This window comes from Xenopus laevis, chromosome 5S (genome assembly GCF_017654675.1).
Source record: "Xenopus laevis strain J_2021 chromosome 5S, Xenopus_laevis_v10.1, whole genome shotgun sequence".
NCBI classification, from domain to species: Eukaryota; Metazoa; Chordata; class Amphibia; order Anura; family Pipidae; genus Xenopus; species Xenopus laevis.
In genome coordinates this window covers 114,737,926-114,761,498 of record NC_054380.1, presented here as the reverse complement: position 1 = coordinate 114,761,498, position 23,573 = coordinate 114,737,926, and the positions used below count along the sequence as shown (strand labels likewise).

The 23,573-nt window shown below is 41.8% G+C and overlaps 1 protein-coding gene across 1 annotated transcript in view; it reads left to right on the top strand.

The window, feature by feature from the left end:
• Nucleotides 1-5,485: 5,485 nt before the first annotated feature.
• gpc1.S (glypican 1 S homeolog) overlaps nt 5,486-23,573 on the top strand; it is a 57,975-nt gene continuing 39,887 nt past the window's right edge. The window contains exon 1 of the mRNA XM_018265853.2: nt 5,486-6,553. Within this exon, the coding sequence (XP_018121342.1) occupies nt 6,388-6,553 (166 nt within the window). The 5' untranslated portion in view covers nt 5,486-6,387. The remainder of the gene's footprint in view (nt 6,554-23,573) is intronic.

Genomic DNA, 23,573 nt, shown 5'->3' with positions numbered 1-23,573 from the left:
TGTGTGTGCCATACTCAGTCTGCCCTTTGCTCCCTATGTGTGCCATACTGTGCCTTCCCTATACTCCCTGTGTGATAATATGGGTGTGGTTTAAAAGTGGAGTGGTCAACACTGGCTTCCATTATTGGCCCTGTTCCAAGTAGGGCAGAAAAGTTCAGACCCTTGTTAGAACAGAAGTTGGACAGCACTGATTTAGGGGATAATAAAGGAGATTGACACATATCATATAATAGTTCCACATAAAATATAATTATTTTCTAGTGTATACAAAACAGACATGAGTATGATTCTTTTTTTAAACGATAAGTAAACCTTAAAAATAAGTGAATGTAAAATTGATGATGGTGCTATTATAAGCACTTATTTATTTTTTTATTCCAAGATATTAAAGGATACATGCACTGTTAACATCAATGCATTTTGTTACAACACCTGCTGGCTATTTTTTCAACCAGTTTGACCACCAAGTAGTAAAGGAAGTTGTCAGGATGTTCCGATGTTTTTCCGGTTAGGAAAAATTTGAGAAAGGTTTCTAATTTTTTTTCTTAACCAGAAGAACATCAGAGCAGCCTCTTTCTTTCTCCTGACAAACTCCTTAACTACTTGGTGGTCAGACTGGTCGGAAAATTACCAGCAGGTGTTGTAACAAAATTCATTGATTTTAATAGTACATAAATCCTTTAATATCTTGGCACTAAAAAAAAAAAAAAAAAAATTTATGTACTTTCCAAAAGTTATTATAATAGAACTCTCATCAATTTTACATTCATATATTTTTAAGATTTACTTATCCTTTATTAGTCACTGCAGTAGAGTAATAACAGGTTCAAAGTTGGTGTCACATCTAATATTCCATAGCAACCAATATGCAGGCAGCATTTTCTGGTCATTAGATTAGATTAGATGCCGGCACTATTCCCAACTCAGCAGGTGGCAAAGTCTTATAGAAATTCATGGTAAATGATCTGACCAAAAGGATGCAAATGCAGGTCAGGAGACGCTTACAAAGAATAACCGACCAATTTTACATACATTTGGGGAGATTTGATCCCCTTTACACAGAGCCAAAAGGCAATCAGTCAAAAATGAGGATTGGTGTGTTCAGACAGTGCACTAGTGATGGGCGAATATGTCCCGTGATTCGCGGATTCCCGGAAAGTTTGTGAGGCGGTGAAAAATCTGTGAAACGCAAATTTTGATGCCTGCTTCAATTCTGACGCTGGCGTAAAAAGTCAATGGGCGTCCAAATAATGTTGACACGCGATGAATTTGACGCAAATGACTTTTCTGACGCACATCCAAAATTGTATATTGCTGGTGAATTTGCAAGCCAGTTTCGCAAATTTATTCGCCGGCGCTAAAACGCTGAAATTCGCCAAATGTATTTGTCCATCACTACAGTGCACCAAACAGTCTCTATTCTCCAGTTTCCACATGGTGTAACCATTTATCTTTATATTGGGAATAATGTATCCCCAGTTGTAAAATATAAATAAATTTAAAGTGGACCTGTCACCCAAAATCTGTATAACAAAAGTGCTTTCCAAATTAAACATGAAATCCAATTTCTATTTTTTATTAAAGCATTCATAGCCGTTGTAAACTCATTTAATAATCTCAGCTGTCAAATATTGTCTGCCCCTCCTCTATGCCTTAGGCATAGAGGCGGTTCAGAGAATTCACTTTCCATTCACAGGTGCGGATTTCTGACGAGGGTGCCCAGAGGCCAGAATCCTCTGGCGCCCCCTCCCTCCCTCCAGAGTGCATGCGCATATTTTCTTAGATTAGCATTAAGCGTCTAGCACGCTTAGTGCTCCAGGATCGAGGCAAATAAATCTGCGGCTGGGCCCTTAATTTTTGCCACCCTAGACCCGGGCTTTTGCGGCCTCAGCGCAAACCCAGGCTTGTGCATTCTGGACTTCCTAGATGTCACTGCTCTCCACACATTCCCCCAGTTCTCGTCACTGTTTAATTGTGTAACCAGGGCATGGGGATGGACATCAGGACCCCCATTCTGGTGCACAAACAAGATTCTGAGCTGATGCAAGGCTTCTCTTAATAACAGTGTCCACAAAATGGCTCCTGCCTGCTTGTTATAATTATGAATTCCCAGACTGAAGGAAACAAGATTCAAATAATTTATATAGTGTAATTAAAGATTATTTTGCTTGTCTAATGTGCAGTGCCGTAACTAGAGGGGGACGAGCCCTGGTGCCCCTCCCCGCCCCCCCTCCGTACACCATACCTCCCAACTGTCCCTTTTTTGGAGGGACAGTCCCTCTTTTGATAGCTCAACCTGCAGTCCCTCATTTGTACTGAAAAGTCCCTACTTTCTCTGCACTGAACAGCCAGAAAAAGAAACAAAGTTTCTCACTTAATTGGCTTTTAGCAGAAAGCACAGAACAGCTAACAGGTGCAAATAAGGTACTTTGTAACAATTTTGAGACACAAAAAAAACAGTTAGATAAGGAGAAATATTTTCAAACTTTCATAACCTGTTAAATTATGTAAAATTAACATGGTAGTTAAGGGGTGTGGGCACATAAAGGGGCTTGGTCACAAAATTTCGCTGTTCTACGTGCGGAAAAATTTTTTGTCCCTCTTTTTACTTCCAAAATGTTTTGAGTTATGCCATACACGACGGATTTCACTGGCGAGCGGGCTGGCGGGGGGCCCTGAGGGGGTGCGGGTCCTGGTCCTCTAGCACCCCCTGCTCCCCCAAAAGTTCCGCAACTGCTAATGTGATAAAATAGAATTTTGAATCTGAATTTGACAGGCTCCTTTTAAATTACAGAGCAACCCCATGACCATATTAAAAGACCAGTAACATCAAATTTAAAAAAAAAAAGAATTCATTAGTATACAACGAAAAAAACCCACGAAGACAAATGAAACTTTGAAATCGCTAAGTCTTTATTAAGAAATAACTTACCGAAACTCCTCTTGCGCTTCTCTTCAGAAAAGGCGATCCATCTCGATTTCTCCTCCCTGCCTTCCTTCTGGGAGATAGCCAGGGAGGAGAAATCGAGCGCCGCACGATGGATCATCGCCCTGTCGCCTTTTCTGAAGAGGAGCGGAGTTTCGGCAGAATTTTGCAGCAGCAAAAAACATTCACAAATTGTATTCGTAAATGAGACTTATAATGTCCAGGTAATAACACATTTGATACAGGCTGTTACAGAACATGACGAGGAATTGGTGTAGAAATTCTCTCAATATTATAGTGTCCTTATGCAGAGCAATGCTGGCTCATATGTAGAGATGTCGCGAACTGTTCGCCGGCGAACTTGTTCGCGCGAACATCGGGTGTTCGCGCTCGCCGGAAGTTCGCGAACGTCGCGCGACGTTCGCCATTTTGGGTTCGCCATTGTTGGCGCTTTTTTTTGCCCTCTCACCCCAGACCAGCAGGTACATGGCAGCCAATCAGGAAGCTCTCCCCTGGACCACTCCCCTTCCCTATAAAAACCGAAGCCCTGCAGCGTTTTTTCACTCTGCCTGTGTGTGCTGAAGAGATAGTGTAGGGAGAGAGCTGCTGCCTGTTAGTGATTTCAGGGACAGTTGAAAGTTTGCTGGCTAGTAATCGTTTTGATACTGCTCTGTTATTGGAGGGACAGAAGTCTGCAGGGGTTTGAGGGACATTTAAGCTTAGGTAGCTTTGCTGGCTAGTAATCTACCTTCTACTGCAGTGCTCTGTATGTAGCTGCAGTGGGCAGCTGTCCTGCTTCTGATCTCATCTGCTGACTGCTGCAATAACAGTAGTCCTTGTAAGGACTGCTTTTATTTATTTTTTTGTTGTTTTACTACTACTACTACTACTACTACTATAAGAGCCCAGTGCTATTAGTCTAGCAGTGTTGGGGAGTGGGACTGGTGTGCTAATCTGCTGCTCCTAGTAGTTCAGCAGCACCAACTTTAATTTTTTTTTTTAATATTCATTTTTTTTTATTTTACTTTTTTTTATTTTACTACCGCTGTAGTAGTGTATAAGTTGACCTTTTAGGCATTATTTGCCCTGTAGGCATTATTTGCACACTGTTTTCTTCAACCCGCCATCGAGCTGTGTGACCTTGTTCACATTCTGTCTAAATATCCATAATATTACCGTCTCCAGAAAAAACACCGGAGTCACTTTTTTCAAGCAGCCATAATATATTTTACGTAATCCGTATCCACCGCTGTAGTAGTGTATACGTTGGCCTTGTAGGCATTATTTGCACACTGTTTTCTTCAACCCGCCATCGAGCTGTGTGACCTTGTTCCCATTCTGTCTAAATATCCATAATATTACCGTCTCCAGAAAAAACACCGGAGTCACTTTTTTCAAGCAGCCATAATATATTTTACGTAATCCGTATCCACCGCTGTAGTAGTGTATACGTTGGCCTTGTAGGCATTATTTGCACACTGTTTTCTTCAACCCGCCATCGAGCTGTGTGACCTTGTTCACATTTTGTCTAAATATCCATAATATTACCGTCTCCAGAAAAAACACCAAACAATGCCTACAAGGTCAACGTATGGCAGTTGTTTAAAGAGAACAGTAGATTACTAGCCAGCAAAGCTACCTAAGCTAAAATGTCCCTCAAATCCCTGCAGACTTCTGTCCCTCCAATACAGAGCAGTATCAAGCAGATTACTAGCCAGCAAGCTTACTATCATCTGTCCCTGAAATCACTAACAGCTCTCCCCCTACACTATCTCTTCCAAGCACACACAGGCAGATTTTTCAGATACATTTTTGCCCTTGATCCCCCTCTGGCATGCCACTGTCCAGGTCGTTGCACCCTTTAAACAACTTTAAAATCATTTTTCTGGCCAGAAATGTCTTTTCTAGATGTTAAAGTTCGCCTTCCCATTGAAGTCTATGGGGTTCGCGAACCGTTCGCGAACCGCTCGCATTTTTGCGCAAGTTCGCGAATATGTTCGCGAACTTTTTTTCCGACGTTCGCTACATCCCTACTCATATGTCTAGCAGAGAGAGAGCCCGGTGACTGGATATGTTAGTGATACACTATGAGGGGCATTTACAAACTTGAAGGCACAGAGCAAGCACTTGAGAACAAAGAGGTTTAATAATGGAAGAATAGAGAATAGTATGTAGAGAAAAGAAACTAAGAGAATAGTATGTAGAGAAAAGAAACTAGGAGAATAAAGAGGTTGAGTGAGGAGAGGGGGAATAATAGATTGGAAAGTGGGCGGCTGGGCCCTTAGTCTAAGGTTTTCTGGTGGGCTCCTGGTATCCCAGTCCAACAATCTTCTACCTGTCTTCATCTTCTGTCTTTCTATAGTTTAATCTATCTGTCATATTCTGTTCTATCTCCATACTGAGGTTATCTGCTTGTCTGTCTGTCTGTCTAACGTTTCAGCTATTTCATCTTCTGTACAAACGCACCCCTCCATCAGTCACCACTCCCGTTTCAGTGCGTGTCGTGCAGCCAATGAGCGTGTGAGCAGAGCGGTGCCTGTGCCTGTCATTGGCTGCTGTCCATGCCGGGAGTCAGTACGCACGGGAGTAGCGGGGGAGGCGGCGCGGATCTGAGCGTCCCAGTAACACACTAGCGCTGTCACCGTGACAGCAGGACACGCAGCCGGGCGCTCTGGGGTGACGCGGAAGAGACACGGGGATCGAGTCTGTGCTGATGCAGTGGAGCTGCGTGTGTGCGAGTGGCGTGGGGCTGCGTGTTGCGGAGTGACAAGGCTTTGGCGTATTGACGGGTGGCGGATCCATTACAAAGGGATCGTTTAGCCCCAACGTGAGAAGGTCATTGGTTTCATTGTATCGCTTTCAAAGCCGGCGAGAGACGCTCAAATAGCCGATCGCAGAATCATCAGGACAACACCCAGCAGCTCCGCTTCCAGCCGCCAGTGTAGTGGATTAGCGATCAGCCTGCACCCCCCGCCGTGTCACTGACAAGCAGCCCGAGCCCAACACTCATCCCTCCAGCCCAAAACTGCCCACAGGAGCCTGACACTGCTGCCCCAGGTTCAGGCTCAAGCTAACTGTCAGCTTAAAAAAGTGTCAGCAGTGCAGGTGACATCCAGCAGCAGCTTTGCGGCATTTGTGCTTTGTTCTCTTTGTAGTCTAAGGCATTATCTACATGATACAGGAGGATTCATATCTTGGGCAAGCCCTACCCTGGCTGTGCTGCATCATCTTTATCCAGGGGCTATTGTGTGCCCCCCATTGACATATGAATGCACCCCTCAGCACAGGTACTAGCTGCTGCCTCACTTTTTGGCTCTGAGGTGCCGCCAGGGACAAAGGATAAGCTGTAAGAGTTATTGGCTTGGCTCCTGGACTGTTTATGTGGCTTCCTTTACCACTGAGTCTTCTTCAAAACTCTCCTTCCTCAAGAACCCGGGCTCATACCCCAACCCAACCACGTAATGGAGCGGCTCTGCTGGGGTTGGTGGTGGCATCTCAGTATTTTGTGCCTTCTACACGGGGCAGCTGGAGACACTGGAAGTAAAAGCAAAAGCTGCAGTGAGGTGAAGCAGGTGTACCTGGCTAAAGGCTTCAGCCTGAATGGAGCACCCCAAGCAGAAATCTCAGGTGAGTGGCTCATTTAAAGCTTGATGGGCATGACCAGCCGTCTTCTCAGTTGAGAGTCTAACCACAGCTCTGGTCGCTTAAGCTGCTTCTCATAGAGTCCCATGTTCTCTCATCAAGCAGGACAGTTGTTTTATATATTCAGGCTTGATATGAAGAAAAAGGGAGCCCCTGCTTATGAAGGAAGCCTACGTAATGTGAGCTTTAAAGCAAGAGAGATCTTCCTGATGTGTAAATACCTGCAAATCAGACAGTTGTCACACAGTTAAATCTGTCCATTCTACTTGCATCTCCATTTTCGCCACAAGGGGCCCCTCGGGAGCCCTGGCTAAATGCTCTTTCTTCCCGACCCTGAATTTCTTTAGTGATTTAGCAGATTTAGCAAAGCCTCCACAGACATGCAGGTGGGGTACCATTGTGTGTGTGTGAGTGCAAGCTCTGTTGCTTTTGGAGCTGGAATCCAGCAATGACTTAGGTTAGTCAGAGTGGGCAAATGCCAGCATGTAGAGTGTGTCATGGTAAAGGGGTTCCTCAAGTCGAAAGGAATATATTGCTGGTGCTGTTCATTGTTGATGTTTCAGATGTCCACAGTTGCTTGAAGATTCTGAAAACGTCATAAAGTAACATGTTCCTGAAAGAAGGACATTTGATTTGGGGCTTGTTCTGTTATACAGTATATGTTTTCTAAGGAAATATAGCATCACCTTATTCAGGGAAGCCAAATATCACTTGTGCCAAATTTCATGGACACGTCTAAATAGCTCAGTCTTAGGAAAAATGTGCTTATATTTTTTTCTCCACATTGTAATTGACTTCATTTTTGAGGGTCACTACCTGAACTGCTTGTTGTGCTCCCATGCACATAGGTGGTGTATAGGTTTATCTGCCCGGCCAATAGATGTAGCACCCTGGAGGAGTCGATTATAATGTTACCCATTTTGGCACAGACTGTAGCCTTTGGCACCAGTTATAGTCTATAGAGGGGTGTTCCACTTAACAGTATTCCAACCCCTCATTGGATTATGCTACCCAATACCAGCACTCATTGTTAATTCTTTGAATATTAGTGCTCATTTAAGGATATACCAAAAAAAAAAAAAAATACTATGTCTTTGTAGCCAATAATATTCACTGCTCTCCTGTCTTTGCAACCATCACTGTTGGAGACTAGTTAGTTTTTCTAGGTTAAAGCTGCCAAAATTCTGGGCTGAGCCAGATGAAAGAGAAAATCCCATCTGTAGCCTCTACAATTTGCCTCAGAAGGTGAAATATTCTTTTCTGACTAAATTGCCAATTGGACCAGTCCCTGGATCAACTTTGTTCGAAAAACTTATTTCAGTAACTTTGTATTTTATCACTTTCTTAAAAGTCATCCAACCCCCTCTCAAAGCTATCTCTCAAAGCTATCGAGTGTATCTGCCATTACAACTGATTCAGGGAGAAATCAAATGCAAATTAGGGGTGGTAAGGGAAATCGTGTGACTTTTTGTCACAAAACAAGGAAGTAAAAAATGTTTTCCCCTTCCCACCCCTAATTTGCATATGCAAATTAGGATTCGGTTCGGTATTTGGCCGAATCTTTCGCAAAGAATTCGGTGGTTCGGCCGAATCTTTTGCAAAGGATTCGGTGGTTCAGCCGAATCCAAAATAGTGGATTCGGTGCATCCCTAATTTTTACACAATTCTCCAATGTAAACAACCCCAACTTGGCTGGTCTTTTTTCATAAATTCGACTTTTCCTACCCTTTACCAGCCTAGTTGCCCTTCTCTGGATATGCACAGCATATTTTAAATGGGGCCTTACCAGTGCTCTGTAAAGGGGACAAATGACCATCTCCTCCCATAAATCTGTGCCACTTTAATACAGCTTAAAACCTTGTTTGCCCTTGCAGCTTCTTGCTATATTCAAATTTATTATCGACAAATAATCCAAGGTCCTTTTCCATAATGGATTTGCCTAGTTCAGTCCAATTCATGGTATAAGTGGCTTGCATCCCAGATGCATGACTTTACATTTATCAACATCGAATTTCATCTGCCACTTAGCTGCCCGGATTGCCAGTTTGTCCAGATCCTGCTGCAAGGTGCTACATCCTGAATGGAATTAACTGGCCTAGATAGATTTGTGTCATCAGTACATACTTGACCCAATACAAAACCCTGTAGAACGCCACTAAGAACCCTATACCAAGTAGAGAATGTACCATAGACAACCTCCTTTGCGCATGATCCTTTAGCCAGTTTCCTGCCCATGTACAAACAACTTTAATAAAACCAACAGACCTTTGTTTCAAAAAGCAAATGTTTAGATGGCAATGACGAAGGCTTTGACAGAATTCATATAGATCCCATATACAGTGGACTTGGAGCTTATCTGCTCATTGCTGTGGTCCTTGTTTGCCGCATTTTTGTAGGCTCCCCTGGATAATTGGGACAGTTATTGGATTAGCCCAATTTGGCCCAGCATGTGGAACCAAATCTAACAATTTGGCAAACAAGCAGATCTCGCATCGTATAGCCTCCTTAAAAGTCTGTAACTGTTTGAAAAACTAAGGTCCAACAAACCCAAATAGCCAGGAGCAAATCTGCCTGGAAAATGGGTGAGAATTGTTTCTAAATAAATCTGGTACATACTGTATTGTCCACCAAAGGCTGATATCATTGCTGGAAAATGTTGACCTAAATTGTATTAAAGCTTATGCAAACTGGATAATACCAATACAATAGGTACCCAAAAATATGGAACAGAAAAACAGCAAGATCCTTATACCAAAGAACTTGTGTGTAAGGGTATTAGAAGGATTTTAGCAATCTTTGATGAGCCTTTATTTGCCTTAAAGGAGCAATGTTACCCCAATGCCAAATAAAAATGAATGTTTCTCTCCTGTAGTTTAACCCTCTAAGAATGACTAATTATCTTTCACTGGAGAGATTATGGGGGTTATTTATCAAAGTCTGATGTTATCTCAACATTTTCTGCTACAAACTCCGATCAAATCCGTTCGGGTTGTTTACGCTTATTTATTATTACATTTTCCTGAAAATTTGCTTTGCGGGAAAGAAATCAAAATTTCAAATTTTTTTCAGATTTTTCACTCGAAATTTCTTATGCTTTTTTGCCTGAAAACTCCGCAAACCCTGAAAACTTTGGGGTATTGCACAAAACCCAGCTCACATCAAACAAGACTTCTCCTATTGACTTATATGCAACCTCTGAGGTTTAATAAATTCGTGATTTTTCAAAAGTCAGTTTTTATTTTAAAAAATCACTAATTTTTCGGGATTTTTGCATTCGGAGTTTAGTAAATAACCCTCTATGTGTGCATGTGTATTTACCTCGGCAATGGAAAGGGGGCACTATGGAATCATGAGATGAGAAGCAGCCCGGGGTCATAGATAATTAAACTTTGCACATAAACATTGGAGAAATTTAAACATTTTCAGTGCATCCAGTTCTGTGGCTTGGCCCAGCTACCAGCCATAAAGTCCACCTGCGGAATGGAAGGCCATTTGTTTTTCATTAGAGAAATAAAATGTCACAGTGATATTTTGGCAGCTGCATCCATGTTTCACTTGCTTTTGTTACCCTTTGTGTTATTCTTGCTGTGATTAAATTATCTGCTTTTATTGGCAAATTCCTTAACAATCATGAAGCTGAATGAACCAATGTTATAGGGCCGATGTACTGTATGAGCATTCCGGTGCACCAACATCAAATATCAGTTTTATGTTATGTTATTGGTCTGGCCTGCCCCAAGGCTAATAGGCACAATACAGGTATGGGACCGGTTATCCAGAACGATCGGGACCTGGGGATTTCCCGATAACAGATCTTTCCGTAATTTAATTATAGTGGAGTCTATAAGAGACGACCTTTCCGTAAATCAGAGTTTCCAGATAATGGATCCTATACCTGTACTATAAATACAGACTGCCGGATGCAGAAGCCGGGCATCATAAGGTTGCAGGGTTGGCAAATAGCAGACTTTGGCTTAAACCCGCCCAAAACCTGAAATGAATGTGTGGTTGACAGGCCAAACCCATCTGACCCGCAAATCACTAGAGGTTGAACATTGGGGGGGGGGGGGGGTTCTGGGTAATTTTTAGGAGATGTGGGAAACAATCTCACTTTGGGGCTGCTGCGTCTGCTGGCATCGACAGCAGCGTTATGCAATGGATATACTCAACCAAGCTAGTATTTACTAGGGCTATATACTGTAAGCCACCCTTTTTAAGGACAAGGAGAGCCTATTACACTGGGGAGGGGGTGCCAAAATGTTACCCCAGTGAAATACATACAGTAGGTATGTTTTTCTCTGGGCCAGTGCCCCTCTTTGTAGAATATTGTGCCACCATGTGGAAAAAGTGACTATGCGCCGCACCAGCATTTTCCTTACCTTTTCCTCAGCATCCCAGCCATCCCTAACACAGACTCATATTTGCCCATCCCAGTCGGAATAAAGGCAGAAAGTTTTACTGCAAATGTGCACATGCCCAAGCCCAATGTTTAGCAAGTTGATTCACAGGCCTGTGCAGTTTTTTATGAAGAGGTGCACCGCACTGGCGAAGATACCAACTGATCATAAATCATCATTTATTTATATAGTGCCAACAAGTTATGCAGTGCTTTACATTAGTTTATTATGAACAGGGAACAAATGGTGAATTACAAACAAAGATTTACAGAGTACAATAGGAATAGATTCAATTAGAATTTGAAAAAAATTCATCATGCACTGTCTCCTCAAAACTTCGACTTCAACCATTCGCCATCTAAAACCTGCCAAATTGCTGTTTTAGCCTCCTAGAACCTATTAGGAGTCATTTGGTGGACTTTAAAAAAATCTAAGTTTTTTGGGGAAAATACTTTGATTAGAATTCGATCGCATGCATAAGAATACACCCTATTCACCCAAAGTTAAAAACTTCGATTTTTTTTTAAAAAGTTTTGATTGTTTTTTTTTTTGTTTTTTTATTCGAATTTCAAAGCTATGGGAGTTAAAAAAAATCCCATTACTTCAAAATTCGACCCTTGATAAATCTTCCCCTTAAAAGTTTAAGAAGCTTGAATATCATTGGGAGCCAGTGAAGAGATATACATAGGTGAACAGCTGATGTTGAGCGGCGAGCTAGATGAACGAGTCTAGCAGCAGCATTTAGAACAGATTGGAGTTGTGAAAGGCGACTTGTTGGAATACCGATGAGGTGTAGGTTGCAGTAATTAAGGTGGGAGATAATAAGAGGCTGGACAAGTGTTTTGGTTGTATCTGAACTGAGATACGGTTGTATTCGGACAATGTTGTTGAGCTGAATATGATAAGATGTTGCCAGTGTTTGGATGTGTGGTAAAAAGACAGATGTGAGTCTAAGATAATGAGGAGGAAATATGATGAGTTCTGTTTTTGAAAGATTCAGTTTCAGGTGGTGCTGAGACATCCAAGAGGAGACAGCAGAAAGGCAGTCTGTAACTTGGGAAAGGACAGAAAGAGAGAGGTCAGGAGTAGACAAGTAGAGTTGGGTGTCATTAGCATAAAGGTGATACTGAAGTCCAAAAGACTGAATAAGTTTTCCTAGCGAAGTAGTATAAAGTGAGAACAGCAGAGGACCTAAGACAGAGCCTTGAGGAACTTCAACAGAGAGAGAAAACATAGTAGAAGTAGAGTTAGAGAAGGCAACTTTAATGGAACAATCAGACAGATAAGATGTAAACCATGAAAGAGCAGTGTCAAGAATTCCAGCTGAGTGTAGAATTTCTAGGAGGAGTGGGTGGTCAACTGTTTCAAAGGCTGCAGAGAGATCTGGAAGGATGAGTATAAATTAGTGACCTTTAGACTTTGCCAGTAGAAGATCTTTGGTTACTTTGGTGAGTGCAGTTTCAGTTGAGCAGAAGCCAGATTTCAGGGGGTCGTGAAGGGAGTTGTGAGTGAGATGCTGGGCCAGGCGTTTGTAAACAAGCCTTTCCAGCAATTTAGATACGAATGCAAGAAAGGAAACTGGATGATAGTTGGCAGGAGAGCTGGGATCAAGGGAAGGTTTTTTAGAGGATAGGAGTGATCAGTGATTGTTTGTATAAAAATGAAAAAGTACCTGGAGAGAGTGAAAAGTGAAATAGGTGGGACAGTGCAGGAGAGAGTGTATCAGAGATTGAATAAATGAGGCAGGTTGTGGGTTCGAGGTTAACTTAATCTAATGTTGTGGGGGTGAATTAGTGCAGAGTTGATGTGAGAGGACTGCAAGATAAACTGATTTCACTGAGGGGTTCCTAAAGGGGTGGTTCACTTTGAAGTCAACTTTTAGTTATACAATATGTTATAAAAATGTCCAATTGTAAGCAAATTTTCCATTAGTCTTCATTATTTATTTATTTTTTATAGTTTTTTAATTATTTGCCTTCTGACTGTATCCAGCTTTCAAATGTGGGTCGCTGACCCCACCTAAAACAAAAGCTCGGTAAGGCTACACATGTATTTTTATTGCTATTTTTTATTATTCATCTTTGTATTTAGACCCTCTCCTATTCAAATTCCAGCTTCCTATTCAAACAAATGCCTGGTCGCTAAAGCAATTTAGACCCTAGCAACCAGATTGCCGAAATTGCAAACTGGAGAGCTGCTTGGTAAAAAGCTAAATAACTGGAAAAAAACCCCAAAATTAATAAAAAATGAAAACCAATTGCAAATTGTCTCAGAATATCACTCTCTACATCATGCTAAAAGTTAACTCAAAGGTGAAGAACCCCTTTAACATATTGGCTCCCTGCAGTGAAATGGCTTTTTTTTATCTTTGAAATTTGCTTCTTTGTAATTGTCTATTGAGGCTGCCTGTGAGTATTGGGAGTACAAAATAAAAGGAGAAGGCGCACACCCTTTAAATCGAATTACAGGGTGCTAATCCATAGGTGACTCCCCATAAGGGTCTCCATAACGAAATACAACTACTGTAGATAATGGATAGCACACCTGATTTAAAAAGCAAAATTAATTTATTACAAAAAAGAAGAAAAAAAAAAAAGAAAAAATTAAGCAAAGAAAATACACAAAACATAATCAAAATCAAAAATGAGCCCAACGCTTTTCGACCTTAAGGGTCTTCATCAGGGGCACAAAATAAACAAAAAATCAAAAAGGCAGGATTGGGAGCGCTGACCTGTGATTAAATGTCACTGGCACAGGGATGGCACATTATTTGTCCCTAAAATCACTTTGTAGACCTGTTATATGATAGGCATGGTACTCTGCCATAAAATATCCCCAAGAATGAATTTTATATGTTAGCACCCGTGGCTTTGCTGTCTTGCTCACTGCCAACAAGTGTCCATCTTTCAAGTAGCTTTTATTATGATGTAGAGAGTGATATTCAGAGACAATTTGCAATCGGTTTTAATTTTTTATCATTTGTGTTTTTTGAGATACTAAACTCTTTGTTCAGTAGCTCTCCAGTTTGCAATTTCAGCAATCTGGTTGCTAGGGCCCAAATTACACTAGCAACCATGTATTCATTTGAATAAGAGACCGGAATATGAATAGTATAAGGCCGGAATAGAAAGACAAGTAATAAAAAGTAGCAATCATAATACATTTGGTAGCCTTACAGATCATTTGCTTTTTAGATGGGGTCAGTGACCCCCCAATTGAAAGCCGGAACGTAAAAGGTAAACTACGCCTTTAACACTTGGGCTGCCAGGTGTTCTTTCCACAGGCTTGGGCTGGACACATGGGCAATATAGGGAGTTATGAAAATCAGAGTGTTTTGTGCATGCACCCCACCAAATGCCGGTGCAAGGAACATGTGAGCCAAATAAATATGATGGCCATGCGGTTCCCAGGAAGGTACCCCAGTCCATTTTTATAGAGATTAGTGATTTGTTGATCAATGAAATGGTACCTCCCAAGCACAGGATCCTAGCTGCGTACTGTATATGAAACAAATAAGCCATGAATTCTATCAAATGACTGATTATTATTTGAGGCCTGTAATGTAAAAAGCCAAAGTCATTATATACTCTTGTGCTTTTGTTTTCTTTTCTTTTCTCCTGCACATTTTCTCTGTAAACAAATTAATAGGCTGCAGGGTTGTGATATAAGGGAACAAAGAGAATTCTGACTCTTGCTTTCAACAACTGGAAGAACTGGACTGGCTCCTATTCAAGCGCTAAATTGCTGCAGCCCACTCGCTGTTAAAGTAAAGCCACTCTGATCATAGTGATCATTGCGGTCTGTAAGTGCTTACAGTGGGAGCTGACAGCTCGTCTAGGGGGTCAGCACAGATTTGAAAAATTCAACTCAGGGTCTGTTTTATTGTAGCCCCTTGTAATAGAAATTACAGGACTGATATTCAAGTGTTCAGTTATAATTAAAGGTGTCAGGGCCTATTTGGTGGTCCATATATAATGGCTAGGGCCCCAATGAAAATGCAATATTTCCAACCCTCATACTGTTGTTGAATTATAGCTTCCATCTTCCAGCCAACTCAGAGTCACACTGGGGCACTGAGGGCCATTCGTGACTGTGACATCAAGGGCCCCCTTTGCAATGTCCACCCCCCTGCATGCATTTAGTGTCGCACCAGTAGTGATGGGCGAATTTGCGCGATTCGCCGCCAGCGAATGAATTCGCAAAACGCCTGCAAAAATTGTCCCAAAAAAACATCCGTTTCGCAAATTTTTCGGCGTTTCGCCCATCACTACGCACCAGCTACCGCATACAGTGTACTGTGTACTGCCTAAACCTTGAGGGGGCAGCGGACCTGGGCCAGCGGGGCCCACAATGTTTCTCCCAGTATATTATGCAAAAAGGAATAGGATGGAGCACACAAATTCAGCAGCTTTTACTGCAAAATATTTATTTAGCACAACATGTTTCGGATCTTCATGGATCCTTTTTTTTTGACACTTGAAAAAGGATCCATGAAGATCCGAAACATGTTGTGCTAAATAAATATTTTGCAGTAAAAGCTGCTGAATTTGTGTGCTCCATCCTATTCCTTTTTGCATAATATATTTTTGTCACAAAAGAAGGAAATAAAAAATGTTTTCCCCTTCCCACCCCTAGTTTGCATATGCAAATTAAGATTTGGTTTGGTATTCTGCCGAATCCTTCGTGAAGGATTCGAGGGTTCGGCCGAATCCAAAATAATGGATTTGGTGCATCCCTAATAATCAGGGATGAAGCTGAGATTAGATGTGGTCAAGGCAGATGAGGAGGGTGATGGAAAGAACTAAGATGCACCTGGATCAGTTCTGATCAGGGTTGGGATCTGTATAGGCCAATGGCACAAGGTCCATTCCACTCTGTTCCTCCTGTAATTTAGGCAAAAAGTGACTTTCTGTACCTGGTTTTACTGTGCCAGATGAATATGCTGGTGGAGAAGTTACATATGCCATGGACCTTATGAATATACTTAGAATATATAAAAATGTTTAAACAACATCATTATTTTATTATTTTTACACAAGGGTCTCCTGAGCTGTCCTTTATGTAGCCTTAGCAAGTCCTACAGGGCTCCTTTAGCACCCATATCTTTGTTATAGCTTAGTTATACTATTGTTAAAGGGCAACTATCATCAGAGAAATTGTCCCCCCCCCACTGGAGGTGCGGGCTACTAGAGTTTGCACTCTGTTTGGGAAAGAATATTTTTTTTTTCTTTTAAAATGTTCCCCGCAAGTGATATGACAAACCCATTGCGGATGGCTGTGTTCTGTTACACCCATACTCATAATAGGCAAGACTACCAGCTCGCTCATTATGCATGTGACTGTGACAATTTTGCTTAGGGGGTTATTTAGAAAAACTTCAAAAGAGGCTGGCACAAGGCGGTTATTTATAGGTCGAATATAAGAGTAATGTGAATTTTTATAAACACTAACTAATTCGATTTTATTCACAAATCGAATGAAATGTTATTTATGAACAAATTTGAAAATTCAAAAATTTGGCTCATCACTACTATTAACATCTTGAAATAGTTCAACAGACCTCTGGCTTTGACTTCTACATGAACTCAGCAGATGGAGAATAGTCGAATTAGAACTGTTTCCAGGATCGAGATAAATCTCACATTTGAATTTCAGTTGGTGGTTTTAAATTTGAATTTGTGAGTTTTGACCAAAAAACAAATTCAGATTAGAATTTACCATTCGAACATTACTAAATCTGTCCCTTAGTGTCACAACATCGCCACCTGCACCAGTAGCCAAGCAGAGGGTAGATTTTAGCCCAACCTTTTGGTGGGGAAAACTTTTTCTTGATCAGGGGCAGAAGTTGGTAGGCTAAAAAGGCATGTGACTTAGGTGCAAATTGGGGGTGTATTTTATAAAATAACAGGTTCTATACCTTCACGGCAAATGCACTAGATGGAACCATTTAAAAACAAACAAAAAAGTCTTTCTAATTCAGGGATAATTAGCTTTTAGGCAGTGAATTGCAGCCTAGTTATTGGCTGATATGGAACAGAATAAATCATTGTGTTACCCTGAAATGCTCATTACGGCTGCGTTAAGAAGTCATTCAATCAAGCTAAACTGATGTGGGGCAGATAGCACGCTAGGATCAGAAGTGGAAGTCATGAGGTGTGCAAGAGCAGTGCAGAATGTGCCGCAGGGAGCTAAAGGCAGAACTGAACTCCAATGGCAAAAAACAGCCAAGCATATTGTTTTATAAATGTGTGATAGTATTTGTGTCCTCTTTAGAAGCTATACTCTTGTACAGTGCTGTCCAACTTCGCTGGTACCGAGGGCTAACATTTTACTGGCCTGTGTGGTGGAGGGCCGATAATGGAAGTCAGTGTTGGCCACTCCCCCTTTTAAACCACACCCACTGTAAACCACACCCATATTACCACAAGAACTTTTAAGATCGTATCCACATTAACGGTGGTAGCACACCAAAAAACCTAATGGTTGGTGCTCACTGCAGGGAAATCCCTCATCATATGTGAAAAATTAAAGGCATGTTAAAACATACCCTTAAATCCATATGCCTCGTCCACCCCTGTGGATAATACAACAACCCCCCCCCCCAACACATGATTAAACACCTTAGGGGCCCTTAACAACAATTTCCAAATGCTAACAAACCCCTAACAGGCTTACATTCCACGGGTAGCATAGGGCAAGCAAAGAATGACACACACAAGCAGCACTGGACAAGCAGAGAATGGCACACACAAGCAGCACTGAGTAAGCAGAGAATGGCACACACAAGCAGCACTGGGCAAGCAGAGAATGGCACACACAAGCAGCACTGAGTAAGCAGAGAATGGCACACAAAAGCAGCACTGGGCAAGCAGAGAATGGCACACACAGGCAGCACTGGGCAAGCAGAGAATGGCGCACACAAGCAGCACTGGGCAAGCAGAGAATGGCACACACAAGCAGCACTGGGCAAGCAGAGAATGGCACACACAAGCAGCACTGGGCAAGCAGAGAATGGCACACACAAGCAGCACTGGGCAAGCAGAGAATGGCACACACAAGCAGCACTGAGTAAGCAGAGAATGGCACAGACAAGCAGCACTGAGTAAGAAGAGAATGGCACACACAAGCAGCACTGGACAAGCAGAGAATGACACACACAAGCAGCACTGGGCAAGCAGAGAATGTCACAAACAAGCAGCGCTGGGCAAGCAGAGAATGGCACAAACAAGCAGCACTGGGCAAGCAGAGAATGGCACAAACAATCAGCACTGGGCAAGCAGAGAATGGCACACACAAGCAGCACTGGGCAAGCAGAGAATGGCACTCACAAACAGCACTGGGGAAGCAGAGAATGGCACACACAAACAGCACTGGGCAAGCAGAGAATGGCACACACAAGCAGCACTACGCAAGCAGAGAATGGCACTCACAAACAGCACTGGGGAAGCAGAGAATGGCACACACAAGCAGCACTGGGCAAGCAGAGAATGGCACACACAAGCAGCACTGGGCAAGCAGAGAATGGCACACACAAGCAGCACTGGGCAAGCAGAGAATGGCACACACAAGCAGCACTGGGCAAGCAGAGAATGGCACACACAGGGAGGGAAGGCAGAACAGAGCAGGAGACAGTGAAAGCTATCATTCTAAAATGTACTACATACAGTGACACGGTGCTGGTGCCCCATTAGCATTTGAATAAGGTGTGAACAGGTGAACAATGTGGGCAGTTTCAGTCTGGGTCTCAGGTGTGAAGAGTACAGGGTAGGGTGTGAACAATAGAGGTGTCACAAGTGTGAACAATACAGGGGGATCACAGGTGTGAACAATACAGGGGATTAGTCTGAATTTGAGGTTTAAACAATGCAGGGGCCAGTTAATCTCTGTAATGATACCTTTTAAATTTTACACATGGTAAGAAGGCACAGCATGTGGGGGGCCACAGAAGGGGGGGTCACATGCCGTGGGCCGCCAGTTGGACAGCCTTGCTCTTGTAGATTTGCCCTTGCCCATAGCCATTACTTGCTCTGCCCTCAAGCAATAGTTTACCTTATGTTTTAATCTTGCAAGAAAATTATACTGATTTATAAAGCAGTACAGCCTTTACATGCCTTGCATTGCTATGGCGCTGTTCCTTGGTAATACCAAACAAGACTTCTACAATTTATAATGATCAGCGAATGTTCTTAAGCCTATTCTCAATCAACATTAAGGGCTGAGAAAAGCCCCAAACACTGCACTAATAAATTGTCTAGTTGGCTGCTGGATGTCTTTCCTTCAGTCTCCTTAAATCACGACCAGCAGTCCCTGACATCTAGTGTGTGATAAGCTCCATACAGGTTTTCCTTTCATATGGACGACTAATGGGTGGTACTAGTGACGAGCGAATCTGTTGCTGAAAAATTTGCAAATCATGGAAACATTTGCGGAACGGCAAAAGATCCATCAATTTCATTGATGTCAACTGGTGTTTTTTTGCCTGCATTTTATTTTGCTGTGTTTTGACAAGATTTTCGCTGCAAAAATCCATGCCAGCCAAACAATTTCCCTCATTGTTCTGTGGTACGTAAGAAAACCAGCACGTCTATCATATTCATTCATTTCACTTCTATGTCATATTCTTTTTATATTTGAGGGGTTGTTCACCTTCCAACACTTCAGTTCAGTTGGTTTCAGATAGTTCATCAGAAATAAAGACTTTTTCCAATCACCTTCTATTTGTAACCGTTTTTCTAATATTTAAGTTTAAAGTTTCATTACTCACCTTCTTACTGTATGTCATTTTAAAGCAGCACGGGGAGGGGGGTCACCGACTGAGCAGAATCCCTGAGTTTCATTATAGGCAACTGTTAGAATTGATACAATAGTTGCTAATATTCCACAGATGCTACTAAGAAATGTAGCAACTAATGTAGCAAATTGTAACAGTTCTGAATCTGCTCCTGGATCAACGAGATGCCAGAATGAAACAGCAGAGACATGAACATTTAACTTTTAGCTTCAATTTTAGAAAATCTGTAAAGCATTTGAAAAAAAACCAAAAAAAAAACCTTATTTCTAGTGAACAATGAGAAAAGAACTAAACTAGTGTTTGGAAGGTAAACAGCCCCTTTAAAAAATTTTTTTCTAGATGTGAGCAATGCTGTTCTCCTGAACTATTATCTTCCTGTAAGAGCTCTATTTGTTTCTGTCATATCACATATCTTGCTTTACAGGAACATTTTCAGGATCAGGGCACAGGCCTCTAGGTTTTCTTTCTTCCTTTTTTCTGTAGCAGACTAAAAATCAAAAAGAGAAAAGAAGGAAAGAGTCTGAGCCACATGTTTTTTGAGGCATATATACAATTGGCACAGATGAATAAACTCAGGGTCAGACACTGAAAAAAAACCCAGTGGGCCCTGGCTCTTTTGGGCCCCGTCGGCCCAGACCCGCTCCCAGCACTTCCTCTCCTTACCTCTCTCCCTGACCCCGGTCCTGCCAGAAAAGGTACGTACTCGCAGGAGGCGCATGTATCGGCAGAGAGGACTTTGTAGCCCGGGGAATGGGGGTACCTGATGCTGCAGGCCCGGTGGGCCCTGGGCCCCCCAGTCTGACGCTGAATAAGCTGCAAAGTCTAATTTTCTGAAGCTAGGCTGGTGCAGAACCCTACTACACTCCCCTCGCTCTTCTAGATTGATGTAGATGTCAAAAATAAATTACTGTAGTCATGCTTCTCTGACGCTGACAACAGTCCACCTGAACAGTACATGTTCTCAAATATTTTCTCGGGAAAAAACATACCTTGTGGCAACAATGTGTTGTGTATCAGTCATCTTGACATATAACATTATTTCTTTTAGGGAGATTTTTCAAGGGAGATATTTGGTAACAGATGGACAAAACGAATGATCTGGTCCTTTTAGGAAAGCTGTTTTGGTATTTGCAGACAAGGCAGGGAGGTCAAGGAACAATGCAAGTGGGACTAAAATACATGCCCTCTGTCTTACACCTGATCCCCTCTGCATTCGTAATAAATACAGGTATGGGACATATTATCCAGAATGCTCGGGACCTTGGGTTTTCCAGATAAGAAATTTTTTTGTTTATTTGGATCTCCATACTTTAGGGTGGTGGCACACATAGCGTTCTGGGAGATTAGTCGCCCAGTGACAAATCTCCTCTTCATCAGGCGACTAATTTCACCGAAATACCTTCCCGCCGGTTAGAATGTGATGGCACTCTGATCACTTCGGTTTTCCGAAGTCGCCCTAAGTTTCCTCGCGAGGCGACTTCAGAAAATTAATGTGAATCGCCGGTGGGAGGGCATTTTCCTGAGATTAGTCACCCGAAGAAGACGAGATTTGTCGCCACACCACATGTGCCACCACACTTAATGTCTAAACACTAAATAAACCCAATATTATTGTTTTGTTTCCAACAAGTATTAATTCTATCTTAGTTGGGACCAAGTACAATGTACTGTTTTGTTATTATTTTTTTTATTGTATTATATTATTACAGAGATAAAGGAAATCAAAAAAATTTAATTATTTGCTTATAATGGAGTCTGTGGCAGATGGCCTTCCAGTAATTCAGAGCTTTCTGGATAATGGATTTCCTGGTAACAAATCTCAAACCTGCATAGAAAAAACTGATTTGGGGGGGGGGGACAGATTTAAAGAAAATTGAAAAGCTATGAAAGTAGACAGCAAAATTAAAAAAAGGTCATGGGTGATTTTGAGGACACATATCAATGGAAATAAAAAATGGAAATAAAATGTATTTCTGATAGTTCTGGACTCTTCCTGAAAAGAAAGTAGCTATCCGGCTATAGTTTCTTAATGTGATTTTTTTTTAAATACTCAGGGGGCACATTTTGTGTGTAAGTTTCTAAATGGTACCCTTAACTGTTAGTATATTGCCCACAGACCCCCAGAGAAGCTCCCTGTGCATATTGGTAGAGAAAATAAACTGAACAATCTGTGTTTTATGAATAAATGACCTTTAAGGTTTTTGTATCCTTTACAGTGCTATAAAATGGATATACCAAAGGGCAATGCTTTTTTCGGTCTCTTTAATTCCCCGAAACAGCCCCCTGTAGACTAACACAGCACAATGCAATCAGTGAAATAACTGAGCATATAATATAGCAATATAGGATCAGTGAAACAGAAGATGAGAGCACCTGGCTCACCGGAGCTTACAATCTGAATTTATAGTACAGGCACAGTATTCGTTATCAGGAAACCTAATATCTAGAAAGCTCCGAATTAAGGGAAGGCCATCTCCCATAGACTCCATTCTAATCAAATAATTTAAACTATTTAAAAATGATTTCCTTCTTTGTAATAATAAAACTGTACCTTGTACTTGATCCCAACTAAGGATCCTTATTGGATTATTTTTGAAACACTCAGGTCCTGAGCATGCTGGATAACAGGTCCCATACCTGTAATTAAAAGCTGTATAATGAGATTGGTGCAAGAGGTTTTTATAGAGGAACAAGGGAAGACACAAGAGGGAGGCTGGTATGTTATACAGACTGGGGGGAAAAGCATCAGCCATTAGCATGGAAATGTATGTTAGAGCAAAGTAACTAATACATGACATTTCAAAGAGAGTGTCTGACACAAAAAGGACCTGTGTGGTTTAGACAAGTGAATGCTGATTAGCATGGGAAAAATTCCCTTTCTGAGAGAGACAGAAGTGTTGAAACAAGATTCTGTTGTGGGGTAAAATCGCCAAGAGTATGGGATTTCCCCCAAAGGCGACAGGATGAATAAGTGCATGTCTTATGTGGATGAAAGGTTAGTTGTTGGGAGCAAAAGAGCAATATGCAGATGATCTGAGAAAGATGGGGCAGCCCTGACTTGTTCTTGTATGGGAAAATGGGCAGGTGGGCTTTAGTATTGAACGTTTGCTGGGATGGAAGATAAAGAAAAAAATTAAATAATGTTGCTTTTAAGTATGTATACAGTGTTTTTTTTTCTTTATATTTATATGGTTTACAATATCTATGTTCAGGTTAGCCACCTGCCTACCAACTCTTGACTATACAGGCAGCTCCTGTAGTGGTGGGATACTAACCTCTAGCAAGGGAGCAAGATTCTGTACACTAAACAGTTACTGCCAATTCCTACTACTCCAGGTGAAAAAGAACCAGAATAATCTTGTCATTATTGTCTCAGCCCCTAGGCTGGTGCTAGGTGAAATCAGACCGGAGCAACCAGGTAGCTGCTAAAATATAAATTGGAGAGCTGTTGAACAAAAAAGCTAAATAACCATCAGCAGTATTCAATGGCGCTCCGCTCCTCTTCGGCACCACTTCCAAGATGGCGGTGCCCATAGCTGCCACGTGGACAATGGCGCCAGTGCAGTGACGCCGGAGCACAGACATGTGACGTCATCACATCGCATCTGGCTCCAAAATTCAATATAAGGGAACGCCGAGGTCACAGGTTTTATGCCCACTTATAAGATTTGTTTGTTTCATTCCTGGGTGTTCCTAAATTTCTGAAATTACTGATTGTTGGACTTTTGACCTTTGCCTGAACTCTGGACATTGATTCTTGCCGCCAGCCTACTGAACTATTGCCTGACTACGTTTATTCTTGATCCCTTTTGTACCG